This window comes from Panthera pardus, unplaced genomic scaffold (genome assembly GCF_024362965.1).
Source record: "Panthera pardus isolate Hobbes unplaced genomic scaffold, ASM2436296v1 HiC_scaffold_11, whole genome shotgun sequence".
NCBI classification, from domain to species: Eukaryota; Metazoa; Chordata; class Mammalia; order Carnivora; family Felidae; genus Panthera; species Panthera pardus.
In genome coordinates, this window is record NW_026526666.1 from 75947858 (window position 1) to 75972446 (window position 24589).

The window sequence follows — 24589 nt, forward strand, 5'->3', positions numbered from 1 at the left end:
TAGAAACAGAATGTCAGAACTGAAAGTACTTTAAGAAGTATTCTTAGTTAGCTTTTTTTTTTTTTTTTTTTTAATGTTTTTATTTATTTATTTTTGAGAGAGAGAGACTGAGCATAAGTGGAGGGGTGGGGGGCAGAGAGAGAGGGAGACACAGAATCTGAAGCAGGCTCCAGACTCTGACCTGTCGGCCCAAAACCAGACGCAGGGCTCGAACCCACAAACCATGAGATCAGTACCTGAGCTGAAGTCGGATGCCCAACGTACTGAGCCACCCAGGTGCCCCCTTAGTTAGCTTTCTTGATTGGGCAGGTGAAGATATTAGATACTGAGGCCCAGAGAGAAGGGTTTTGCCCAGAATCACAATTGTTTCATGGCTTGGGCAAACAAGTCAAACCTTTCCCCACCAAATGTCACCTATCCCATGTCCCTCCCTCTTTTCCACTCTTTTTTTTGGCATCTCACCATTTTACCCTTCTCTTTTTACTTTCCTTGCTCCCTTTCCCTTTGTTAATCATGTTATATATTTGAATTTTTATTACAGTTACTATGTAATTGTGTGCTCCCTATGCTTAAAGGCGGAATATAGAATTTCTCTTTTAAAAAACAAATAGACAGTGTTTCTTCTTTATGATCCTTGATCGGTAACAGCTTTCTTCCCACCCCACCCCAGCCTCTTCGGGGTTAGTGGGCCTCTGATAGAAAAGAGGTCATCTATCTCTGTGCCCACAGACAGGCTGGCAGGGGGAAGAAGCATGTAAATGAGTCTTTGTCTAGGTTGAAAGTCTCTTTATCAATTATCCTTAGAAGCAAAGCCCTTCATAAAGCAGATAATTATCTGCTCAACAGAGATTCTAAAGAAGAATTCAAAGTAGCAGGGATATAAAAACAATAGAGGCTCAAGTAAATTCAGTACTTACTCAATTGAAAGCAAATATTTCAGGCATTGTGGTAGGGGATTTATATGCCTTGTCACATTTAATGCTCTGAAGAATTCTGGAGAATTTTACAGGTGAGAAAACTGAGTAACTTGCCAGAGAGTTGGAGCTGGTCATTGAAATCTATTTATCTTTGGAACCCATGCTTTTCAGTTTATCTGGTGGAATCTCAAGTGGCCAAAATGTGCATTACTACCACATAATGGTGGGGACTGAGTCCAAGAACCATGGCTTAGAGAAACCAGCTTGTATTTTGCCTTAGAAGGTAAAGTCACACCATGGGCGTCACCTTGGTGGCTTCCTGAGCAGCTGACACTCGGTTCTCTGAGAGCCCTTGGGCTTGTGTTCATTAAACTGATTTGGAATACCAAGCAAGCTTTGAATTTTAGCAGCAAGGCCTAAACATTTTTAGCACTGGAAGGAATTACCATCATGCATTTGTCTCCGGTTTATGCAAGACCCTCTAGAACTAATAGGAAATGCTTCTGAGAACTCATGGGAAACAGTGAAGACTGATATCCATTCATCTTGGTTTCCACCCTTTCCCCTCTGTTCTCCAGACGAATAAATGAGTGTGGTTTCTTGCTAATACCCTCCTTCTCAGGTGAGTCAGGATGCTCTTCTTGATATTAAATATTGTGATAATCTTTCTTAACGTTCACATTGAAGATATATTTGCCCGAGACAAAATTCCTATTGTCGTGGGAGGAACGAATTATTACATTGAGGCTCTGCTCTGGAAAGTTCTTGTCAGTACTAAGGTATGTTTAGTTCACTTCTAAGTCACTGAGGAAATGGGTTCCTCTTGCCAGCTAATTTTAGTGGGAGGAAGGTTGACTTTTGCTTATTTCTTATACTCAGCGACTTAATTTTCTTACTTAATATTCTGAAGCAAGTGCAACCTCCATATGTGAAGTGTGCTCCTGCGGGGTGTGGCCTGAGGGTAAGGGCTGTGTGTGGGAAAAATGCTTCTCTGTGGATTAATTAGCATCTCCATGTAAGTTAACAGTACATCAGTCTGACTCAGCATTTCTTGGCTGTAACAATCTATATGTCAGAGAGATGTCCAACACTAACCTTTCTAATGGAGATGCTATTGCATAGGGTGGGACTTTGCAAACTGTAATGTGCAGGCAATTCTGGTCCACTCTGGTCATTTGCTGAGAAGACTAGACTCATGGATATGTTAATACAGATGCGTTAGCCCTGGTTCCTGTTTATACTTCTGATGAGGAAGCAGGTACCTGAATACTTCCCTAGGCAGTAAGTCCTCTTTTGTTTGCTGTAGCCTCACAACACTACCACAGTGTATCGGAATTTTCTGTTATATGGTCTTTGTCTCACTATATGCCAGGACCTTCTGATTTCTCTCTATTCTGTATTCTCAACTCCCAGCAAGGTGCCTGACACACACACTGTCTCAGTGCTTGTTGAACTGTTAAATTAAATTTACTTGTAGATCTTCTTTTAATAGCCCCAGGAGATGGACACTGAGAAAGTGACTGACCGGAAAGTAGAGCTTGAAAAGGAGGATGGCCATGCACTCCACAAACGCTTAAGCCAGGTGGACCCAGAAATGGCTGCCAAGCTGCACCCACATGACAAGCGCAAAGTGGCCCGGTAAGAAAGCCTGGGCCCACTGACTTTGAATCCCTCTGGAATTGGGCAGTGAGTCGTTCCGTGTGCCTGGGTAATGAGAGGGCTTTGGCAATAGCAGTTGGTGGAGATTGGTGTGTTCCAGCTCACAGTTTGTGAGGCCCCCAGTTACTGCCTCAGTTCCCCTCCCTCAATAAATAATTGCACCCAACTTTGTTGTTAATTTAAAACGTATAGTACAATAGAGTTTTCCCTAGGGCCTATGTAATCGTGCTTCATTTTCTATTTGATCTCCCCTTGTATAGCAGTTTTCATGTAAATTTTTTCTGGCATGCAATTGGTTTACATTGTGATTTGAGTTTCATAATTAATTGTGCAATGCTGGGTTTTGCCCCAGCAGCTTTCCCAGTGGGAGGTGGATTTTATAAACCATCTCCTGGACCAGCTCACCTTTACATATGGAGGCTTTCTTGAAGGAAAGAGAGAGGTGGTGAATGAACTCATAAGGTCATGTTTTCTTAGGTTGTTTTGAAATTGCAGCTTCATGTGTTAGGTTTATTTTTTTTGCAGTGTTGGAAATGATACCATATCTGACAGGGTAGAGGATCTAACGAAGGACCTACTATATGGATGATTGGTTATACAGATTAAATATAACAACATATGGTATTGATAGGGATTTTTTAAAAATGTTTTTTAATTTAAAAAAAAATTTTTTTTTTTACATTTATTTATTTCTAAGAGACAGAGATAGAGCGTGAGTGGGAAGGGGCAGAGAGAGAGGGAGACACAGAATCTGAAGCAGGCTCCAGGCTCTGAGCTGTCAGCACAGAGCCCGATGCAGGACTCGAACTCACAAACCGCGAGATCATGACCTGAGCCGAAGTCGGACGCTTAACCGACTGAGCCACCCAGGTGCCCCCAAAATGTTTTTTAATTTAATTTGAGAGAGCGTGCATGCACACGTGTGCATGCGCAAGCAGGGGAGCGGCAGAGAGAGAGGGAGAGAGAGAATCCCAAGCAGGCTTTGCACTGTCAGCATAGAGCCTAACATGGGGCTTGATCTCACAAACTGAGGTCTTTACCTGAGCCAAAATCAAGAGTCAGATGCTTAACCGGCTGAGCCACCCAGGCACCCCTAGATCAGTGTTAATCCTTTTTTCATTATCTCCCACCACTCCCAACACATCTAGAGCTTTTTTAGAAATTTTTTTCTAATTGTGCCTCCCTGCCCTCCATGAAATTCAATACTAAAGAATAATATTTCTTCAGGTATGGTACCCCTTGAAGTGTCACACATCATTGTAATATCTAAGGTTTTTGCTCCCTTGGTAATGCACATTCTAGATAAATGAAGTTTATACTTTCAGTATCCAAACATTTTATTTTAAAGCATTTTAATAGAAATCTTTCAAACATTTTTGGAAAACGGAAATATTATGATGAACATTCATTTTTATATTATTTTATGACATAATCCTAGAGGTTGGTCTTTATTATCCTCTCCTTTTATTAATCAGTTTTCTTATCACGTCTCCTCATTTTGCTACTTCTAAACTAGTAATGAGTTGAGAATTGTGTCTTAGTAAGAGTCAATAGGTTCTAATCAAGAGCTCTAGAGTCTCTTCTTTTTTTTTTTTTTTTTTTTTTTTTTAAATTTTTTAACGTTTATTTATTTTTGAGACAGAGAGAGACAGAGCATGAACGGGGGAGGGTCAGAGAGAGGGAGACACAGAATCCGAAACAGGCTCCAGGCTCTGAGCTGTCAGCACAGAGCCTGACGCGGGGCTCGAACTCACGGACCGCGAGATCCTGACCTGAGCTGAAGTCGGCCGCTCAACCGACTGAGCCACCCAGGCGCCCCTAGAGTCTCTTCTTTAGAGAGGACTGGAAGACTTTTCATCTTTTAGTTTGAGACTATATTCTAATCTCCAGCTAAGTGAGATTATCTGTTACTACATATTTTCCCTCATAAGTCCTCTTTGAGTGACCATGGTATGGAAAGGCAAGGGGTCTCTATTCTTGTGTTAGAATTTCACACAAGTAGAATTGGGTCAGGAAGGGAAGGATCACTTTCAAGCTAATATGTTGCAATCACCCAGAGTGGTAGAGTATAAATTTGAGAGTTAAATTACTTAGTGCTGCATAACATAATAGATACGGACAGGCTGGATGGTAGCTTAAGAATAAGCATGTGAGTTCTTTCTTCAATGATCTTTGTGCTAGTAGAGTACTAAATTAGTTAGACGTGTTCTTCATTAACTTTAGACATATTTAAAAAGAAAGTTGATGAGCTGGATATACAACATACTTTTGTAACTGTGGGAAAGGCATCCCAGCGAGACTGGGCTTGTTGGCTTGTAACAGTCTCCCAAATAAGCTCTTTTACTGCTTACCTGAGGGTGAGTGAGTCCCATTCTATCTGTGTAGAAGAAGCCTGTTGTTTCTGAACCTAACTGATTTCAGAAAAGTTAATTTAGTATGTTTGGAAGAATAGTATTATTCTTACTTTATCCTAAGTTTTCTTTAGCATTGTTTCTTTTTTTTAAATATTTTTAATGTTTATTTATTTTTGAGAGAGAGAGAGAGAGACAGAGCATGAGTGGGGGGAGGGCCAGAAAGAGGGAAACGCAGAATCTGAAGCAGGCTCCAGGCTCTGAGCTGTCAGCACAGAGCCAGACTCGGGGCTCAGACTCATCAACCGCAAGATCATGACCTGAGCCGAAAATGGATGCTTAACCGACTGAGCCACCCAGGAGTCCCAGGATTCCTGCATGGCTTTGGGAGCTTATGCAATGAAAGTGTTCTGTAATAAATAGCCTCTTTCCTTGTTTCACTTGAGAATCAGTATTTTCTAATGGTTTTTATGGGTGTGCCCTCCCCCCTTTTAAATGACTTAGGAGCTTGCAAGTGTTTGAAGAAACGGGAATCTCTCATAGTGAATTTCTTCATCGTCAACACTCAGAGGAAGGTGGTGGTCCCCTTGGAGGCCCTCTGAAGTTCCCTAACCTTTGCATCCTCTGGCTTCATGCTGACCAGACAGGTAAAAGCCCTTTGATGCCTTAGAGTCCATCTGAGATAGAGCTTATTATATTACTATGTAGAAAATACTTAGAACCATGAGTGGCTCGTAATAAGCACTAAACAAGTGTTAGCTATTCATTTAATTACCATTATTCATTGACTTAATGAGGTACTTTGTTCCCTTCCCCTGGGTGTCTGTCTGGAATGGAAAGAAGGATAGCGCTGGCAGTAGGCTAAGATAGCGAGGCTGGATAAGATGAGATGGTGGTGTGAGTACGAGACTGCCATCCAGGGAAGGTCTGAAGAGAAAGAGAAGGAAGGCTCTGTAGTAGGAGGTCTGACTCCCTGGATTGGCTGGATGGAGGTTGTATCACTGATTATTCTAGAAGCAGCAGGCCTGAGAAATGGGTATGATAGTCAGTTGGCTAGCCTGATTATGGGGTTTCTTTTGTTTTGTTTCCTTTTCTTTTGCTATAGATGATCATGCCCTGTGATAGTACTAACTTCATCCAGCTAGCATTCAGTAAGCTTTCAATGAAATGTCAAGTACACTGCAGAGTACTTGGATTTCAGAGATGAATATGAGACAGTGCCTGTTTTTTAGGAGCTCCCAGTCCAGCGGGGTGCAAACAAGCTAGATCCTACATTGTGATAAATGCTGGGCTAGAAAGTGCTGTGAGGCCACAGACAAGGGATGATGAGCACTCTTCTGGGGGCATCCAGGGACCCATTTTTAAAGGTAACCTATGAGCTAGGTCTAGTATATGTGAACAGTATAGTGTAGCGATTAAAAGCACAGTCTCTGAGCCAGACTGGATTCAGATCCCTGCTCCACCATCTTCTGACTATGTGAATTTTAAGGCAAGTTGGTGTACCTTCCTGTGCCTCAGTTTTCTATTCTGTAAAGTAGAAATAATGATAATAAAATAATAGTAGTAATACATACATCTTCATTGAAGATTAGATGAAATAATACACACAAAGTGCTCAGAATGTGCTTAACATGCGATAAGTCCTTAATAAATGCAAACTTTTTAGGAAGATAGGAAAAAAGGTTACTGTTACTGCAGGCTGAGAAGTAGCAATGGCAGATAATGTAGAGCATGATGGAAATGATGAAAATTTGTGGTTAAATTAATCTCAGGTGCAAGTTTATAGAAAAAGATAATATTTAATGGATTTTTTAAAATTAAAACCTGTATTGCAGTTCAGCATAAAATAATGGAATCTGACTCATAGTGAAGCTGTCTTTGACCTCCACATCTGAATGATTATGACCCCTTACCCTTTGCTCCTTTGTCTGGCTCAGTAGTTCACAGTGTACCTCGGATGGGCTTGGATTAAAGTTTTTGTTCCTACCCAAGGTGTTATCTGAAAGTTCTTAAATGTGAAATAACACCAAGTTAGAGTAACAAATATAATGGAAAAAAGTAAGAAGAGTAAACCAGGGGTGTCACAGCTGCCTCTAAAGTAAACAATGAATACACATTCCATAATAAAATATTTGTCCTTCCTAATAGCTATAATTGTATGCTTCTCTTTATGTAATAAGACACGTGCTTCATTCTGGCTGTTTTATTGAAGTGCAGAGTCTTAAGTATGATAAAAATAATATGAATTATTCTATAATCTTTGGAGTGTGAACCCTTTCTTCCACTTGAACAAATGTTCTTCTTCGTGGCAGCCCGTCCATTCATCGTGTAAGTGTCTAGTGGGCACCTGTGACAGACTTGCTGGTTGATGGGCTAATTTGATTGAAGTTCTAGATGAGCGCTTGGATAAGAGAGTGGATGACATGCTTGCTGCTGGGCTCTTGGATGAACTAAGAGACTTTCACAGGCGCTATAATCAGAAGAAAGTTGCAGAAAACAGGTGAGGATTTGGCTATTACTTTGACCTACTCTCCATCCCTTGCTTATGGTCAAAAGACCATAAATGTACTGGCTTTGGATCTACTTGTTTATTATTAGCCTTTGTCCTTGGCATTGGCAAGGTTTGTTGGAAGGAGGTTTGGTGTACTTGTTAACAGTTGCACTTTCTAATCTGTCAGACATTCTCGGGAGTTAATTTTCAAGGGAATTAACCAGGGAGCTGGTGCGGGTCGGGGTGGGGTGGAGGAAGGTGGTTAGAGAGGCAGGGTCTCGGTTTCTCATCTATGAGATGAAATGGCTAGATCCTCTCCAAGGCCCCTGCTAGCTCTCAGATGCAATGGCTCATCTGCTGATGCTCTCCTATTCCCAGGCAGGACTATCAACATGGTATCTTCCAATCCATTGGCTTCAAGGAATTTCATGAGTACCTGGTCACTGAGGGAAAATGCACACCAGAGACCAGTAACCAGCTCCTAAAGAAAGGTGTGAATTCCTCCATTAAACCTAGCCTTGGACATCCTTGGGTGCCACAGTATCCTGCTGGTATGGTCTGAGAAAGAGCTGAGGCCAGAAGAGTCCCAAATGGCCTTCAGCTCAGAACTGAGATTCTTGTCTACCAGGTGTCTTCCAGTGTGCTGCTATGGTTCATTTTCTCTTCTTCTGGGCTGGGAGGGCTTGCCTTTCATCTGGGTGAGAACTTACAGGTTCTTAGATCTACTTTGCCTTTCAGGTATTGAGTCTCTGAAACAGGTGACCAAGAGATATGCCCGGAAGCAAAACCGATGGGTTAAAAACCGCTTTTTGAATAGTAAGTCTCATGTTTTTCCTTATCCCCTGGGTCTGTTTCCAATAGATGTCCTCACCTCGCCCGGAAAAGGAACTTTAGTTTCTGGACCTGTTCTAAGACTTGGGGACCTGATCTGGGGGAGGGTCCACCGCATAAATGACTGTCTAGGGATACTTTTTTGTAATGTCTCAGAGAACAAATTAAATCTTTCCAGTGAGGAAAGATGTGTTTCCCATGTGTTCCGCCTTACACCTTGAACACATGGGTGTTGACTGCAAAACAGACAAGAGCATAATAGCAACATCTTAGCAGAGTCAGTGCTCAGGGTTGATTTTAGCTTCACATTTTGTACCTGAAGTGCAGTCAGCTTTCTATAGGAACACTCTCCTAATTAAAATGGTTCTGGGGCACCCAGCTGGCTCAGTCAGAAGAGCATGTGACTCTTGATCTCGGGGTCGTGAGTTTGGGCCCCATGTTGGGTGTAGAGATTACAAGAAATAAATAAACTTTAAAAAAAAGAAAAAGAAAAATGGTTCTTAGGCCAGACGAGCAGTGTAGAGTCAGACCGTCACCAGCTCTCCCTGCATCGCCTTCATTTTCAGGTACGTGGTGCTTTAGAATGCTGCAGCCTTAGCTTCAGTTGAAGAGCACTTTTAAGGAACAGGGAAGGAAATTCTTGTTTATTTGACCCTATTCTGTGTCCTTGACGCTAAATTTGGTGCTAAACATATATTTCTGAGCCTGCGGGATAGGTGTTATTCTTTTATTTTTGCAGATAAGGAAATGGAGGCTTCGAGAAGTTAAATATCTTGCCAAAAACCTGCCAGCTGAATAAGCTGTATTGAATGCAGGCCTGACCCCCCCCCACCCCCCCCCCACCCCCCCCCCCCCCCACACACACACTGTACTTCATAGCACTCTTCTTGTTTCCTGTAGCTATAACTTTAGCTAGACAGCATTGGTATTGGGCCTCAGGTAAGAAATGGTGTGGTTATGAGCCAAATGGAGATTGATTTAAAAGAGATTGAATACCAGTGAAACACCAACTCTATCTCATAGGCACTTTTTAAATATGCTTCTAAATCATCCCGTTTACCTTTTGCCATTAGACTTCTGCTTTCAGTTATAGATAAGAACAGCTGAGGCCTCCGCTCTGCTCTTTAGTGTCTCTGAACACAAGCACCTTGGTCCATGTTGTTGACCACCGATCGCTACAGTTCTTTCTCCTGCTCTTGCTCTCTGCCAGACCTCTCTAGCATAGTTCTGGCACCATCAAGCTCTATATACTTCCTTCTCCTTACCCTGTTTTCTCTGCATGACCTTTTAGATAGGTGAATTCTTTGCTTCAGCTAAAATTGAAATTGAATTGCGTCAACGGACACTCACTACTACAGATTTCTAATGCAGCTTCTCTTCTCCCCAGGGCTAACAATTAATCTGTAACAAAAGATGTTTTTTTGTAATGATTTGAAACTTCCTCCTGTGGTAAAGCCACAGTAACTCCCCCATCTCTGAGTCCGGAGGGATTGATGGCCCAGAGCATCATCTGCCCATTCCTCATTCATGTGTATGTCGGCACAGTCCTGGTGCTAGAGTGAAAGGCGCAGCTGCCTTGTAAACCAGGAGCTGAGTGTGATTGGCCGGGGCTAGTCTGCGGGGATATGGTTCTGGCAAGAAGCCAGAGGGACTTCCCCGCCCCAACTTGGCCTTGGACCCAAGCCAGAAATAGCAGCTGGGAGCCGAGAACTTGTTGAAAGGTGCTTAGACAGGGCACAGAAGCCCAACAAAGGACTCAGAGGGGAAAGGAAAATATAGAGTGGCCTGAAAACAGGTGCAGAGCTTAGCCAAGGCCAGGTGTGCTGTGGATGCTGCCTGCACCCTCCTGGTCTCACCTTTCCGTGTGGTGGCAGGTGCAGCCCAGGCCATTTTATGAAGAATCTTATTTGTGGTTGGCACAATCAAAAGGCCAGCACCTGCCAGCCGTTGGCATCCTAAGGACTTTGATGTTTTTGTCCATGGGGAGATGCTCTTTGCCTTTAGGCAACTGACTTAACCTAGCGGTGGAAGGCAATGTAGTGTGTCTATAGATGGGGGAGGCTACCAGCGGAGACCTAACATGGTTGGCTCCAGTGGATGAAACGCCTGTAGCTGTACCCTAGGCGGTCTCCAGTCTCCTCTCCATTCAGAAGTGTTTACCAAAGGATGTTTTCTTGAATACTCCTGTAGATCTGTTTCCTAAAAGAAAGGGGCTCAACTAGTTCAATTTCAAGGCTTTCTAGTTTTCAGATTTAGTGGCTCATTGGCTGATAATTCTCCTGTTCCCGGTCCCCGATTATCGGTATGGTGTCAATGAGTTTCATGAATGCCATACTGCTGAGGGAATATATACAAACCCGAGACTAGTGCCTGTTCCTCAAGAAAGCTTTGAACTCTCTTGCCACAAGAGCAACATCACTGTAAGATGATAGGGAACTTAGAACAGGCATTTACTTCAAGCTGTTAGTTTATTTACTCCTGTGACGTGCTGTCTTTATATCACTAGAGCTATTACTCCATTCTGTTTTTCTGACTGATCTGGAAGATCCTGTCTCTGGAAGTCTGGATTATACAGCTAGACTTGTTGACTACAGATCAGTGAGCCTTCTAGGTCATTTTTGAATTGCATGTAGCCGTTTGTTCATATTTCTGGTTAGAATGGATGGCATGGTCAGCATGTTTATTCCTTTGGCTCCATATATTTCTCTTGAGGATTCTGGAGTCCTGGGCGCAGAATGGATTGGGTGTCAGAGGCTGACCTGTCACGTCTTCTCTTTGTCATTATTAGGACCTGGTCCCAGTGTCCCCCCAGTCTATGGCTTAGAAGTATCTGATGTCTCGAAGTGGGAGGAATCTGTTCTTGAACCTGCTCTTGAAATCGTGCAGAGTTTCATCCAGGTGATTATTAATCACAGTACTGCCTTTTGTCTGGCTTTCAGAGGGCTTTCCTCAGCTGGCACCTTTGTTGGTATGTCAGGGAACCAAGTTTTCTTTTCCATGGAATAGAGCAGAAGCGCTAGCTGCTTTTAGATCCCTGGAGGCTGTGTTTCTGCTTTCACATTTAGAAAGGTTGTTGCTAAAATCTGTCCGTCATATCTACCTGCTCTCTGGAATGAGAAAAAGGAATCTTGGGAAAATCCCACTCCCCTTAATATCAGAGAATAACATCCAAATCTCTTTGATTCAGTTGCTTTTCCCCCCATCTCCCCCACTCCCCCAACCCCGTTCTTTCAGGGCCACAAGCCTCTAGCTGCTCCAGTAAAGATGCCATGCAATGAAATGGAGAACAAGAGAAGTTATCACATGTGTGACCTCTGTGATCGAATCATCATTGGGGACCGTGAATGGGCAGGTAGAGTCTGGGGAAGGGCATGGAGACATCTGTTAAGGGTGGTTCACAGTGACTTCATGCAATTTAAGGTCTTTGGTAGGTTGAATGCTGGGGTCTGCTTATTAATAAAGGGACGGCCAGATTCCTCTAAGAGCCTAAGTACTCAAATTTCATGGACACTTTCCCATATCTGTGGGAGAGTTATGTGTGTATTCTGAATTTTAAAGGAAGGTCGTATGCCCTCCAACTTCAGCTAGAGTAGATATTTTATACTGAGGGGACTGCAGTTAACTTTCCAGAGCTCCTTTGACTTTCCTGATCCTACCTCCTAGGAGTTTCTGGGCCCTTCATGTTTAGACCTCAGTGCGGGTGAGGTAGGAGTATAAGGGAAGCCAGCCAACTCACCCGGGAGACCCAGACGCAGAGCCAGCTGTGGGGAGGCGGGAGGACGTGCTCCTCCTGAGTACACCCTTTGCAAGCAGGGTCTCTTTGGTAACTGTTAGGGTATTGTGTTGAAGCTGTGGTGATGCTGAGCCTGTGATGGAGAGTGTTGAGAGGAGCGGTGGCAGCTGACTGTCCCACACGGATAAAGATGGTGATCGGTGATCAAAGGGTGCTGTCTTCTTTCAAGGCACTCATGACCACCCAGCGGCGGCCCTGCCCTAAAGCTCTCTTTCCCTCTCAGAGCCTGGATCCACCTCTGCCACAGATTCACACCCGCACTCCCCTGTCCGATTCCTCTGGTCCTCTGGTCAGAGCCCACAAAGGCCCGGGGCCTCCGAGCCTTCAGCTCACACTGTATTTGGAAACTGGTTTAAAGCTCACTCCTTTTGAGCACAGTAGGGCTTGTACTATACCCAGTGGCTGGAATCCTTCTGTTCCGAGTACTGCCTTGCATGGGATTCTCATAGAAATGGGGTTTTCTCCTCATTCCAACCAATAGAATGATTACTTCTATTAACTGGTAACGCTGGCAAAATGAACGCCATTGTCAGAGACTGGGGATGGCTGTGATTTGCTCAAGCGGCAGAAGAAGCCTCGATTGTCGTTGGTTTATAATGATGAAAGGGGAAGAGAAAGAGAGTGTCTGATTGTTTTTTCTAAAGGAAACTTAGTGGTTCGATTTGTCGAATGTCCTTCAGGGATAGCCTTAAAGAAGCAACATTTGTGAGCCTTTTGTGAGCTTAGCTTGTGTGAGCCCTTCTATAGTGCCATCTGTCAAGTCCTTGCTCCCATCCCCTGCTGCCGTGGAGAGCCAGGCCAGAAGCCCGCCTCCCCCCACTTTTTTTGCCTTAGGCTCTAGCTGGAGAATAAAGCTGACTTTTTCCCCCACATAAACTTTTCTTTGACTTCTAACCTCTTCTTTACTTTTTTTTTTTTTTTGCTCCAAAACCTTTAAAATGATGTTTTTAATATATATCAAAGAGCATTTAATCTAGTCATCTTCTTTTCAAATGCTTCCAAATAAGATTTCCTTGAAAAAGAAAAAATAAAAAGAAGGTTGTATGAGTTAGTTAGAGGGTGGGAACAGTCTTTGGGGTGAGAGGTCAGAGATTGATACCAGGAAGCAGTGGCCTTTCAGCTTTACTGCTTCTGTGGACTCTCCAAAGGGATCGTCAGAGAAGAATGCTTCCCGTTATCTCTCTGGAGCATTGTGTGCTTGGAGAATGTGAGGCTTGTGAGTTAGTCATTCGAATGGCTTATCTGACCCAGGCATGGGGATGTCAGACCAGGAGGGCAACGTGTGTGAGCAGGGAAGAAGTGGAAAGGACAGCTCTGGGTGCTCGGGGGCTGATGCAGACAAGGACCTGGATTTGGCATTTTTAGCTGAGTGAGTGGAAAGGTAATGTATCTGTAACAGGAAGCCCCATGCTGGAAAAGTGCATCTACAGCCCCGAATCTGGAAAATTGGGGCTCTTTTTGAGCTATAGATGAGCCGAAGAACTTACCTGCTATGTGTCCTTGGACAAAATTTAAGTCCTCTGTGAACTTCAGTTTCGTCCTGTATCAAATGAGCTGAATAATACCGTCCTGCAAGATTGCTGTGAGGATTAGTGATGTAAATAAAGGACCCAGCAGGGTATGCTTGATGCTTCCCTTAAAAATGCTAAGCAGCTATACCAGCACATGTGTTGATCCTGTTATTGTTAAAGAAAAGGATTGTATAGTTAATTCTTATGCTTCTAGGATTGATTCTAGAAAGTTCTAAGGAGGGGCACCTGGGTGGCTCAGTTGGTTAAGCATCCAACTTCGGCTCCGGTCACGAGGTCATGATCTTGGGGTTCGCAAGTTCGAGCTCCGTATTGGGCTCTGTACTGACAGCTCAGAGCCTGGAGCCTGCTTCAGATTCTGTTGTCTCCCTCGCTCTCTGCCCCTCCCCCATGCCTGCTCTGTCTCCCAAAAATAAATAAACCTTAAAAAAAAATTTAGAAAGTTCTAATGAATTGTTTTTTTGTTGTTGTTATTGTTTTGTCTCAGCACATATAAAATCCAAATCCCACTTGCACCAGCTGAAGAAAAGAAGAAGATTGGACTCAGATGCTGTCACTGCAATAGAAAATCAGAGTATTTCTCCAGACTGTGACAAAGAGCTTAAAGAGAAAGGATCCCCAGAGCAGAATGAGAAAGAGCTGAAATCCAGTGTTTAAGAGACATGTCCCGGAGCCTTTGCACAGGTAGGGATCCAGTTCAGGAGGGAGGGTTATGTCTGTGTCCCCGTCTGGGCTGAGGAGTGCTATGCAGAAAGCCCCCACCATTTTTTTTCTTCTGTGGTGTAGTTTTTGTTTTTTTAATTTTTTTTTTTTTTTAACGTTTATTTATTTTTGAGACAGAGAGAAACAGAGTATGAACGGGGGAGGGTCAGAGAGAGGGAGACACAGAATCTGAAACAGGCTCCAGGCTCTGAGCTGTCAGCCCAGAGCCCGACTCGGGGCTCGACTCAGGGCGAGATCGTGACCTGAGCCGAAGTCGTTCGCTCAACCTACTGAGCCACCCAGGCGCCCCTGTGGTGTAGTTTTAAAGTCTCACGTTCTCTGTCATGGAAACAGCAGGTCTTGTTAGCTTCTTGTTTGGCTGGTGTGTCTGGTAATGATGATTTTGGGAAGGGATTTTTTTTCCCCTTTTAACCTTAAAGGTTCTATTTTTAAAAGAGGTGCAGATTGTACTTTTTTATACTTGAGGATCTTTCTGGTAATGAACACTGAATTCCCTATATCCCTTTAGAAAGAAGTTTTTATGTCCCTGACTCTGGCTAAAAATATCTCCTTTCCAGATACTTTTATAGATGAAGGAAGTCTTGTGAGCCACAGATCAGGAGTTCTGGATTTGAGTGAATGGCAGGAAAGGACCAGCCCCAGTGAGAAGATTAAGTGAACTCGACCAGTTCTTGGAATTCCACAGAGAAGGAGAGAAGGAGGTGGTCGTGATGTGGTGCTTGAAAACTAAAGACTTCAACATTTGTTGTACTCTTCCTGGTGATAATTACTGTCACTACTGTCTTTCTATTGGCTTAGGAGTCTATATATTTTTTGAAAGTTAAATAAAGAAAAAGTTCCCAAGAGTCTCTTTAGTGCTTAAAAAATGTATATTCCATGTCTAGTTTATACACAGTAGGCTGTGTTATCAACATGATAGCCTTTTCTCAGTCTTGACATCCTTCATATGTTCGTGCTGTCTATTCATTATTTAGCAAATGTTTATTGAGCACTTAGTATATTCCTGGAAGACCTCTGGAGAGGGTCTTTTATTGAAGATTTGTGATTTCCAGCAGCGTTGAGTATATGTATGTATTTAGTATAAAATTAAGTATGTTTGTGTTTACAGTTCAGCAACATTGATTATGTTCACAATGCTATAAAACAGTCACCTCTGTTTCTAAAACTTTTTCATCACCCCAAACAAGGCGTATCCATTAAGCAGTAACTCCACTCAAGTAATATTTTATTTGTTAAGAATCTGCCATATGTGAGGCTAGAGGGAATACAGAGATAAAATGAGACGTCATTCTTGCTTTCAGGGAGCTTTGTTCATACTGTACAAACAACCAGTCTAGGGAAGAGAATATCTAAAGGCCATAAGAGGTGTGTAGAATTGCACTTAGGAGGGGAAGGGGTGGTGAAAGAAGGAGCATTTCTGCTGGACCTTAAAAGCAGTTCTTGGGGTGGCTGTGTGGCTCAGTCGGTTAAGTGTCCAACTCTCGATCTCAGCTCAGGTCATGATCTCATAGTTCGTGAGTTTTGAGCCCCGTGTCTGGCTCTGCACTGACAGTGTGGAGCCTGCTTGGGATTCTCTCTCTCCCTCTCTCTGCCCTTCCCTCTCTCCCCCACCGCCCCCCCCCCAACATAAATAAACTTTAAAAAAAAAAAAAAAGCAAGTCTTGGTTAGCCATGTGCTAACTCTCCTCCACAGGAGGAGAAGGTAAAGAACTATTGAACTTGATTGACTTTTTTAAACAGTGCTGAACTCCATAGCCTCACCTACCTTTTCCCCCCCTTCTAACAATTTTTACAAGTTTTAACTTTTTCACTAAATTTTGTTCCAAAATTAAAATGGTATAAAAAAACATTCATTGAGAAATCTCACTCCCATCTCTATCCCCTTCTCCCCCAATCCATAATTACTTTATTAGTTTCTTATAGCTCTCGAGTTTTTTTAATGCAAAAATGAATAGATACAAATATATATTCTTTTCTTCCTCCCCTTACCCAAAAAGATAGCATTTAGCACATACTGTCTTCATGTGTCACCTTACCTGTTGGCAATATCCGGGTGTGCATGGATTTCTCCTGCTGCTGCTGGCAGGTCTCTTGTTTGGGGCCGTAACCACCTACCCGAGAGTTCCCCAGTTAACCCCCAGCAGGGTTCACCTACCTTGTATACTGAACTTCATTCAGATGCCAGTGTTTAGGCCCAGACCAGCCTCTGAGGAATTCTTGAGGTATGGCCAGCCCATTCCTTCAGCCAGCAGGTTCCCTGGGACTTACTATGTCCCAAAGCTTGGTGCTTTGCTAGACTCAGGAGGTACAGGGGTGATCCAGGTCCACACTGATGAAATAATCACAGAATTACAGCGGGTGTACACAAAGGACACTTGCTGTAAGAGCAAGTAATCTAATCTGAGGACCTCCCCGCCGGCCCCTGCCTTGGTGCGGGGGAGTGTGTGCCTGTGTTGGGGGAAGGCATGTGCTGAGGCACGTGGTGTGGCACAGCAGGACACTAGGGCAGGAGTCAGCCCAGGCCTGCAGATATGGTAGCGCGCGACCTGGAAAAGTGGGGGTTCTCCACGTGACTTGGGCAGCTTCTCTTCTCCCTCCTTGCCCACTCTGTGGGATATCCTTGGGCCCCTTGAGTTTTATTGAGCTTTACCCATTTTTAACTGCTTTGAATTTCAATGGTTTTTTATAGTCCAAGAAATTATCTTTGTATCCACCCCATGTTCCTTTTTTTTTTTTTTTTTTTTTTGAATTTTTAAAAATGGTTTTGGGAGAGACAGAGTGCAAGCGGGGGAGGGGCAGAGAGAGAAGGAGACACAGAATCCGAAGAGGCTCCAGGCTGTCAGCACAGAGCCCAACGCGGGGCTCGAACTCAGACTGCAAGATCATGACCTGAGCCACCCCGGCGCCCCACCCCATGTTGTTCTTTACACTAAATGAACATAGTATAATTTTCCCAATCAGTTTTTTATTAGCTACTTCAGGAGCTAACAAGGCAGGAAGCCACATGTCCCCACTGGAAGTGGTGATGAATACTTGACTGTGGGTCAAGCAAGACCAAGCTTTATATACTTTCTCTTCTCACACAGCCCTGCGGTGGGGTGGGGTGGGGGATGCTATTTCTCTTCCCATTACCCGTAGGGGAAGGGGCTCAGCACAGGAGCACAGCTAGCCAGCCCCGGAGCTGGAATCCAGGTGAGGCCTTCACAGCACTGTTAAGCTAGCTGTTTTTAGGAGGAGCCTTAGTCACTGAAATGCACTTCACTCAAGTTGCTAAATATATTTTAAAGCTTTAAAAGTTTCAGTGGAGAAGCAGGAAAAACTAGTTTTCATAATCCTACCTCAAAAAGCCTTTAATCCTTTCATCTGAATGAAGTACCTGGTGGAACTCATTGCTATCTCTATGGCAATCGGAAATAAGGAATTTCTTGAAAGAAAACATCCAAGTGCCTAATATTTATGAAGTACCTACGACGTTTAAGGCGCTGAGGTTGTGCCCACTGTCCCTATTCTTAGAAACTATAAATTCAGCCGGACGGAACTCCTTCCCCATCAGGAGAGAGCTCAGGGAAGAGGAACACTCCCGGGAAATCAGCCTGGTGCCCTGGTCTGAGGCACTGCACTCGGGTAGATTTCCCCTTCTCCGCCTGCTACCTTCTGAATGACTTTGCTGTTGAGTGTAGGGAAGGAAAGTAGTTCCTCCTAGTGATTGTCCTAAGTGTAGAGATGAAAGGATCCTTGGCACCTTCTTGTGCACATGGGGAAACTGAGGCCCCAAACATGGATGTTCCATTGTCACAGCAGGACAAACTTCAGCTTCCCTCTCCTCTCTCACTACTACCAAGTCTCATTCCAGATCTCATTTGAGAGCTGGAAGGAACCACGGAGACTAGCCCTGGGCTATTTGTTCAGCCCGGAGGGAGGATGAGGAATGCCATTTTGTACCATCTGGCCTCAGCTGATCCCCAGACAAGCAGAGCCATTTAGTTCAGGTGCTCAAGAGTCCCCAGTCCACAGCAGTGCTATCTAAATGGCTTTGATAATTAATTCCAACACTCAGCAAGCTATTAGGTCCATCTACCTCTGTTGGTAAAAAGTTTTTCCCTGGTTTTATTGAGATAAAATTGACGCATAAAGTAAAAATCTTGGCAAGGATTCACATTTCTTGTAGTTTAGGCAATGCTGCTTTGAAGCGGTAGGAAATACTCTGAAAAGGGAGCTGGATTCTTAGTCTTTACAATATTTTGCTTGATGGGGCACCTGGGTGGCTCCGTCCGTTAAGCGTCTGACTTCGGCTCAGGTCATGATCTTGTGGTTCGTGAGTTCAAGCCCCACGTCGGGCCCTGTGCTGACAGCTCAGAGCCCAGGGCCTGCTTCGGATTCTGTGTCTCCCTCTCTCTCTGCCCCTCCCTCACTCACACTCTGTCTCTCTCTCAAAAATAAACATTAAAAAAGATTTAAAATATTTTGCTTGGTTTTCAAGACTAAGCAAGGAAACAGTTCCGTCTACACGGTTTGATCCTTTGTAACCCTCAGTAACTCTTTGTATTCTTAGCCTCAGTTCCCACAAAGAGGATTTTTCTGCTTAAAACACAGCACAACATTAGAAACAAAACAAAAAACACTAGAAGGCAAGCTTTTATGAATGTAGTAACCTGTCTATATATTCCCAACATCTAAAACGTCAAATATTGGTTGACTTAAGCGCATGAAAGGATAAAAGCTAAGTGGTTCTCTACATAAATGATCTGCTTTAATCATTAAATAGCCTTTAACCAGGATGAAGAAAACTTGAGTTGGTAGCCACAGGAAAGAATTTTCATCATTTGATTATCACCTGCTTGGGCGGTTAGGGCTGTGTTCTAAAAAGATGGCTAACTGGTCACTTGTAAAACTACCGTGAATACGTACAAAGGAAGCTGCATGATTGTACTGGTTAGAATAAAAGGCTAAGCTGCTCTAACAAAGAGACTCAACAATGCGGCGGCTTAAAGAACAGAGAAGTTTGTTTCTTTTTCACATGAACAACTCTCACGTAACATTTCTGAAGTGCACCATCCGGGTCAGTGGGGCAGCCGTGCTCCCAGCAGTCATTCAAGGACACGGGTTCCTTATATCGTGTTGCTTTTCCATCCTCAGGGGGGCCATTGTCATCACCTGCGTGATTGAAACTGGGTCATCACTGGTTGCAGGCAGTGAGAAGGGGAAAAAGAGCGTAGAGGAGACACCCGAAACCCTAAGGCCTACACCCTGCAGTGGCACGCAGGCTTCACACTTTTCGCTGGCAAGAGCTTAGTCATATGGCCGTCTACACTACCTGCAACGGCCGCTGAGACATGTAGTCAAGCCGTGTGCCAAGAAAAAAATGGGAGAGCAGATTTGGGTGGGCAAGTTGCAGTCTCCACTAAACACATACTTGTTATCATGGAAAGAGCACCGGACTCCAGGCTGGTGTAACTAATTAGCTCTGATATCTTGCTGGGGGCAAATCTCTCTATTTACCCATCTGTGAGGTCAATGAGCTGTATGAGCTGACTGCTGAACTATTTCAAAAAAAAGTAAAGCTTGACAAAAATCTTGGCTGGTGAGATTTTTAAAGACAGGTTGAAAAAAGCGTAAGGAAAGAGGCTGAGCCGCGGAGGGCCAATGGCCAACACTCAAGATGGTGGGGAGGAATGATAGGGTTTGGGTGACATTGTGAAATAAGCCAACTACGGGCTGTCGCTACTTCTAGACTTCTTTTTACGTGGAAAAAAAGAAACTGCTATTTGTACCTGCAGCTGAGCTCTTTGCTATCTAATATATTGTCTCTGTGACCTTTGGAAAATGGCTCAAGCAGCCTGGGCTTCCTCATATATAAAATGGAGTTATTAGCTCCATTCCAGAAGACATCGTGAGGTTTAAATGAAGTCCTTTTGAAAACAGCATAGTTGTTGCCATTTGCTGGGCAATACAGTGTCCAGTAAATGGTAGGTATAAATTGGATTTATTTGCTTCACTGTGGAAAAATTGTTAATGCTACTCAAGTGTTGGTTCCCGGAAGTTGTCAGGTCAAGCTCTGACTCAAAACTGATTAATTTAGTGGCCGATAATGCTAATGGCCAAAAACAGTGCCTCAGGCATTATCTGTCACCCAACCAGCGATTAGTTGTTGTTGTTTGCCTGTTTTTTTAATAAAAAAAAAATTGTTTTAAGTAAACTCTACAGCCAATGTGGGGCTCAATCTCACGACCTCGAGATCAAGAGTCAAACGCTGTGTGGACTGAGCCAGCCAGGTGCCCCTATTGTTTTTTAACGCATATGATTTCTTCATGGGTTAGCTCATTTACTTGAACTGTGTTCTTCATCTGAAATGCTCTTTTCTGCTGCTTTTTACTTGCAGCTGAACACTTTCCTATCTGACATATTGTCTCTGTGATCTTGGGAAAATGAGCTCCTATACATCTTTGAAGACCCAAATAGGATATCCTCTCCTTAGACAAAGCTTCGTTGGCAACTCTCAGGAGGCTTAGTTTCTCCTTCTTCTGGGTTTTCATAGCAGGTTTGTCTTTCTTTCTTTCTTTCTTTCTTTCTTTCTTTCTTTCTTTCTTCTCTCTCTTCTTTCTTTCTTTCTTTCTTTCTTCTTCCTCTCTCATTCTTCTTTCTTTCTTTCTTTCTTCTTTCTCTCTCTCTCTTCTTTCTTTCTCTCTCTTTCTTTCTCTCTCTCTCTTCTTTCTTTCTTTCTCTCTCTCTTCTTTCTTTCTTTCTTTCTTTCTTTCTTTCTTTCTTTCTTCTTTCTCTCTCTCTTCTTTCTTTCTTTCTTTCTTTCTTTCTTTCTTTCTTTCTTTCATCTCTGGCCAATGTAGGCCTCAAACTCATGACCCCAAGGGCCAGACAGGCTTTAAGTACTTTACAAAGAACTCATTTAGCCCTCACAGCAGCTCTGTGACGGAATAGGGTCACTGTTGTTATTAGCCCTATTTTGCAATTGAAGAAACTGAACGAAAGAGTTAAGTGATTTTCCTGAGGGCCAGCTGGGGTTTGAAACTAGGTGGGTGGCTCCAAAGTCTGTATTCTTACCCACCATAATCTTTTTAAAATTTATTTTTATTTTTTAAGTTTATTTATTTTTGAGAGAGAGAAAGAAAACGAGTGGGGCAGGGGGAGGGGGAGAGGGGAGAGAGAGAATCCCAAGCAGGCTCCACGCTAATAGTGTGGAGCTGATGTGGGGCTGGAACCCATGAACCGTGAGATGAAGGCCTGGGCCTAAATCAAGAGTCGGATGCTTCACCGGGGGCCACCCAGGTGCCTCAATACCCACCACATTCTTTCACCACCTTACTCTGCCACAGCACATTCCATCTCTGGCTCCGATTGGAGAGTCAATTCTGGCAAGATGTCAGTCCTATTTTGAGACAGATGTGGGACATACATTGGGTTCCCGGTGGATATTGAGGCTAGTTCCTGCAAGGCACGACTTCGTGTCCGATCATAAACATGGCTGCTTTTCACTGAGTTCTTGCTGTGTGTCAGGCATTGTGTGTTAAGCACACGCATACCTTATCGTGGTTCCTTAAAACAAATGGACAAGCAGGGCACCTGGGTGGCTCAGTCAGCTGAGCTCCTGACGCTTGACTTTGGCTCAGGTCATGATCTCACGATTCGTGGGATCGAGTCCCACGTCAGGCACTGTGCTGACAGTGCAGAGCCTGCTTGGGATTCTCTCTCTCTCTCCCTCTGCCCTTCCCCCGCATGTGCCCTCTCTCACACACACACACACACACTCTCTCTCTCTCTCTCAATAAATAAATAAATAAACATCAAGAAAACATTTTTTTTAATACAATTAAAGATGGACAAGGCAATTATCTCCATTTTATAAACAGGTGTATATATTAATTGTGCTCACTGGTGGCTGGCACATAGTGGACACACGGTTATCTGCTGAGTTCTAGAAAGAAAGCTCTGTGAAGGCAGGGGTTTTGTCCATTGTTCACTGCCTTATCCCTGGCACTTCCAAGAGGGCCTGCTGCTGGCAACATTTGTTAGGCCAGGATTTGAAACCAGTTTGGGCTGACTCCAAACCCGTGCTCTAACCACTGCGCTCCTTCTCTAAGGGCATTCCTTTAGGGCTATTTATTTTAAGATTTTATTATTATTTTTTAAATAATCTCTACACCCAACGTGGGGCTTGAACTCACAACCCCGAGATCAAGAGTCACATGCTCCCCTGACTGAGCCAGCCAGGCATCCCTAGGGCTTTTTAAACGCACAAATTATTTATATCCCAACTAGTTCTAAGAAGGAATCAAGAAAAGAAAAAGCAGACAGGATTCCTGCAGAAGCAACTCTTCTGCTAAGCTGCTTATTTTAGTTAAGACTCACGGTCACAAATGAAATCAGCCAGACTCTAACTGAAGCAAAAAAGGTGACTCGGTGATAAATTTACTTAGGTGTCTTCTCAGATTCGAAGACAGAAAAGCCCCAGGCGTTACCAGTGCTACCTAATCTGATGCTGTGGAGACTCCTGTCTCCCTGCACACAGGCCTTCTCTACATGGCGGGAGAGAAATCAAGGTTGCCAGGAGCACCTGAGCTTTACCGCTTAGGGCTTTTACATCAGAGATTGTGCCCACTCTTTCTCTAAGTTCAAAAGTGCCAGGACATCTTACACCCATTAGGATGGCTCCTAATTTATTCATTCATTTATTTATTGAGGGGGCGGTGGGGCAGAGAGAGAGAGAGAGAGAGAGAGAATCCTAAGCAGGCTCCTCCCTGTCAGCACAGAGCCCAACTCGGGACTCGATCTCACAAACTGTGAGATCAGGACCTGAGCCGAAATCAAGAGTCGATCAACCAGCTGAGCCACCCAGGTGCCCCAAAAAAGGAACAAACAGTATATGATTCCACTTATCTGAGGTATCTAAAGTAGTTAAATTCACAGAAGTAGAGAGGAGAATGGTGGTTTTCAGGGCCTGGAGAGAGGAGGAAATGTGGAGTTGTTTAATGGGTACAGGGTTGCAAGTTTGTAAGATGGGAAAGTTCTAGAAATTGGTTGTGCAAGAGTGTGACATGCTCAGTACTGCTGAACTGAATGTTGGAAAATGGCTTACGATCAAGGGCGCCTGGGTGGTTCAGTCAGTTAAGTGTCCGGCTTCAGCTTAGGTCATGATCTCACAGTTTGTGAGTTTGAGCCCCTCATCAGGCTCTGCGCTGACAACACAGAGCCTGCTTCGGATTCTCTGTCTCTTTCTGTCCCTTCCCTGCTCACACTCTCTCTTTCAAGAATAAGTAAACAGTAAAAAAAAAAAAGAAGAAGAAGAAGATGGTTTAAGATCATAGATTTTATGTTACCACAATTAAAAAAAAGAAGGGTGCCTCAGTCGGAACTGAGCGTGCAACTCTTGATCTTGGGGTTGTGCGTTTGAGCCCCATGTTGGATGTGGAGATTACTTAAATCAATAAATACCCATTTTTAAAGATATTTACTTTGACAGGGAGAGCCCAAGAGGGGGAGGGTCAGAGAGAAAGAGAGAATCCTAAGCAGGCTCCCTGCTGTCAGCATAGAGCCCAACGCAGGGCTCAAACCCATGAACCGTGAGATCATGACCTGAGCCAAAATCAAGAGTCAGATGCCTAGCGAACTAAGACACTCAATCACCCCAAATAAATGTCTTTAAAAAAAAAAAAAAAAAAAAAAGAGTCCCAGGAAAGGGATTCATTAGCCTAGATTGGGTCTGGTGCTTATCCTGAGGTCCATCAACTAGGCTAGGGATGCAGTTTTGAAAAGAATAGGGCAGTTCCCATGGAAACCAAATGGATGGAGTGGTGGTGGAGTGATTCCAAGAAGCAGGGTGTGTGGGGTGGGAGGGGAGCACAACTAGAGAGACAAGCAGTGAGTATCCACTACTGAGTTATTGCCTTCTAGTCAGGCACTTTTTTCCTAGCAGCAAGTGTGATCTTATGCTAAGTCGAAACTCCACCTGGGCAGCACTTGCTATTATCATCAGATATGTCCTAGTCACTTCTTACAGATTTATAGGTCAGTATGGTGTTATGTATGTTTTTTTTTTTTTTTAAATATTTGAGAGAGAGAGAGAGACAGAGACAGAGCACGAGCAGGAGAGGAGCAGAGAGACGAAGACAGAATCTGAAGCAGGTTCCAGGTTCCAAGCTGTCAGCACAGAGCCCCACGTGGGGCTCAAACTCGCGAGCAGTGAGATCATGGCCTGAGCCGAAGTCAGACGCTCAGCCGACTGAGCCACCCAGGCGCCCCGGGTTTTAACAAAGTTGTGTACCTCCTTAGTCCTTGCTAAAAAT

At 43.8% G+C, this 24589-nt stretch overlaps 1 protein-coding gene across 7 annotated transcripts in view; it reads left to right on the forward strand.

The window, feature by feature from the left end:
- TRIT1 (tRNA isopentenyltransferase 1) overlaps positions 1-15139 on the forward strand; it is a 43166-nt gene extending 28027 nt beyond the window's left edge. For 2 of the 7 annotated variants that reach the window (XM_019429079.2, XM_053897023.1), the window contains exons 3-13: positions 1598-1696; positions 2410-2555; positions 5432-5574; positions 6160-6294; positions 7316-7427; positions 7797-7909; positions 8157-8234; positions 11038-11147; positions 11484-11601; positions 14059-14255; positions 14852-15139. In XM_019429079.2, coding sequence (XP_019284624.1) covers positions 1598-1696; positions 2410-2555; positions 5432-5574; positions 6160-6294; positions 7316-7427; positions 7797-7909; positions 8157-8234; positions 11038-11147; positions 11484-11601; positions 14059-14228 — 1224 coding nt within the window. In that variant the 3' untranslated portion in view covers positions 14229-14255; positions 14852-15139. The other 5 variants (XM_019429083.2, XM_019429085.2, XR_002074997.2 and 2 more) reach the window with 5 other exon arrangements.
- The last annotated feature ends 9450 nt before the right edge of the window (positions 15140-24589 follow it).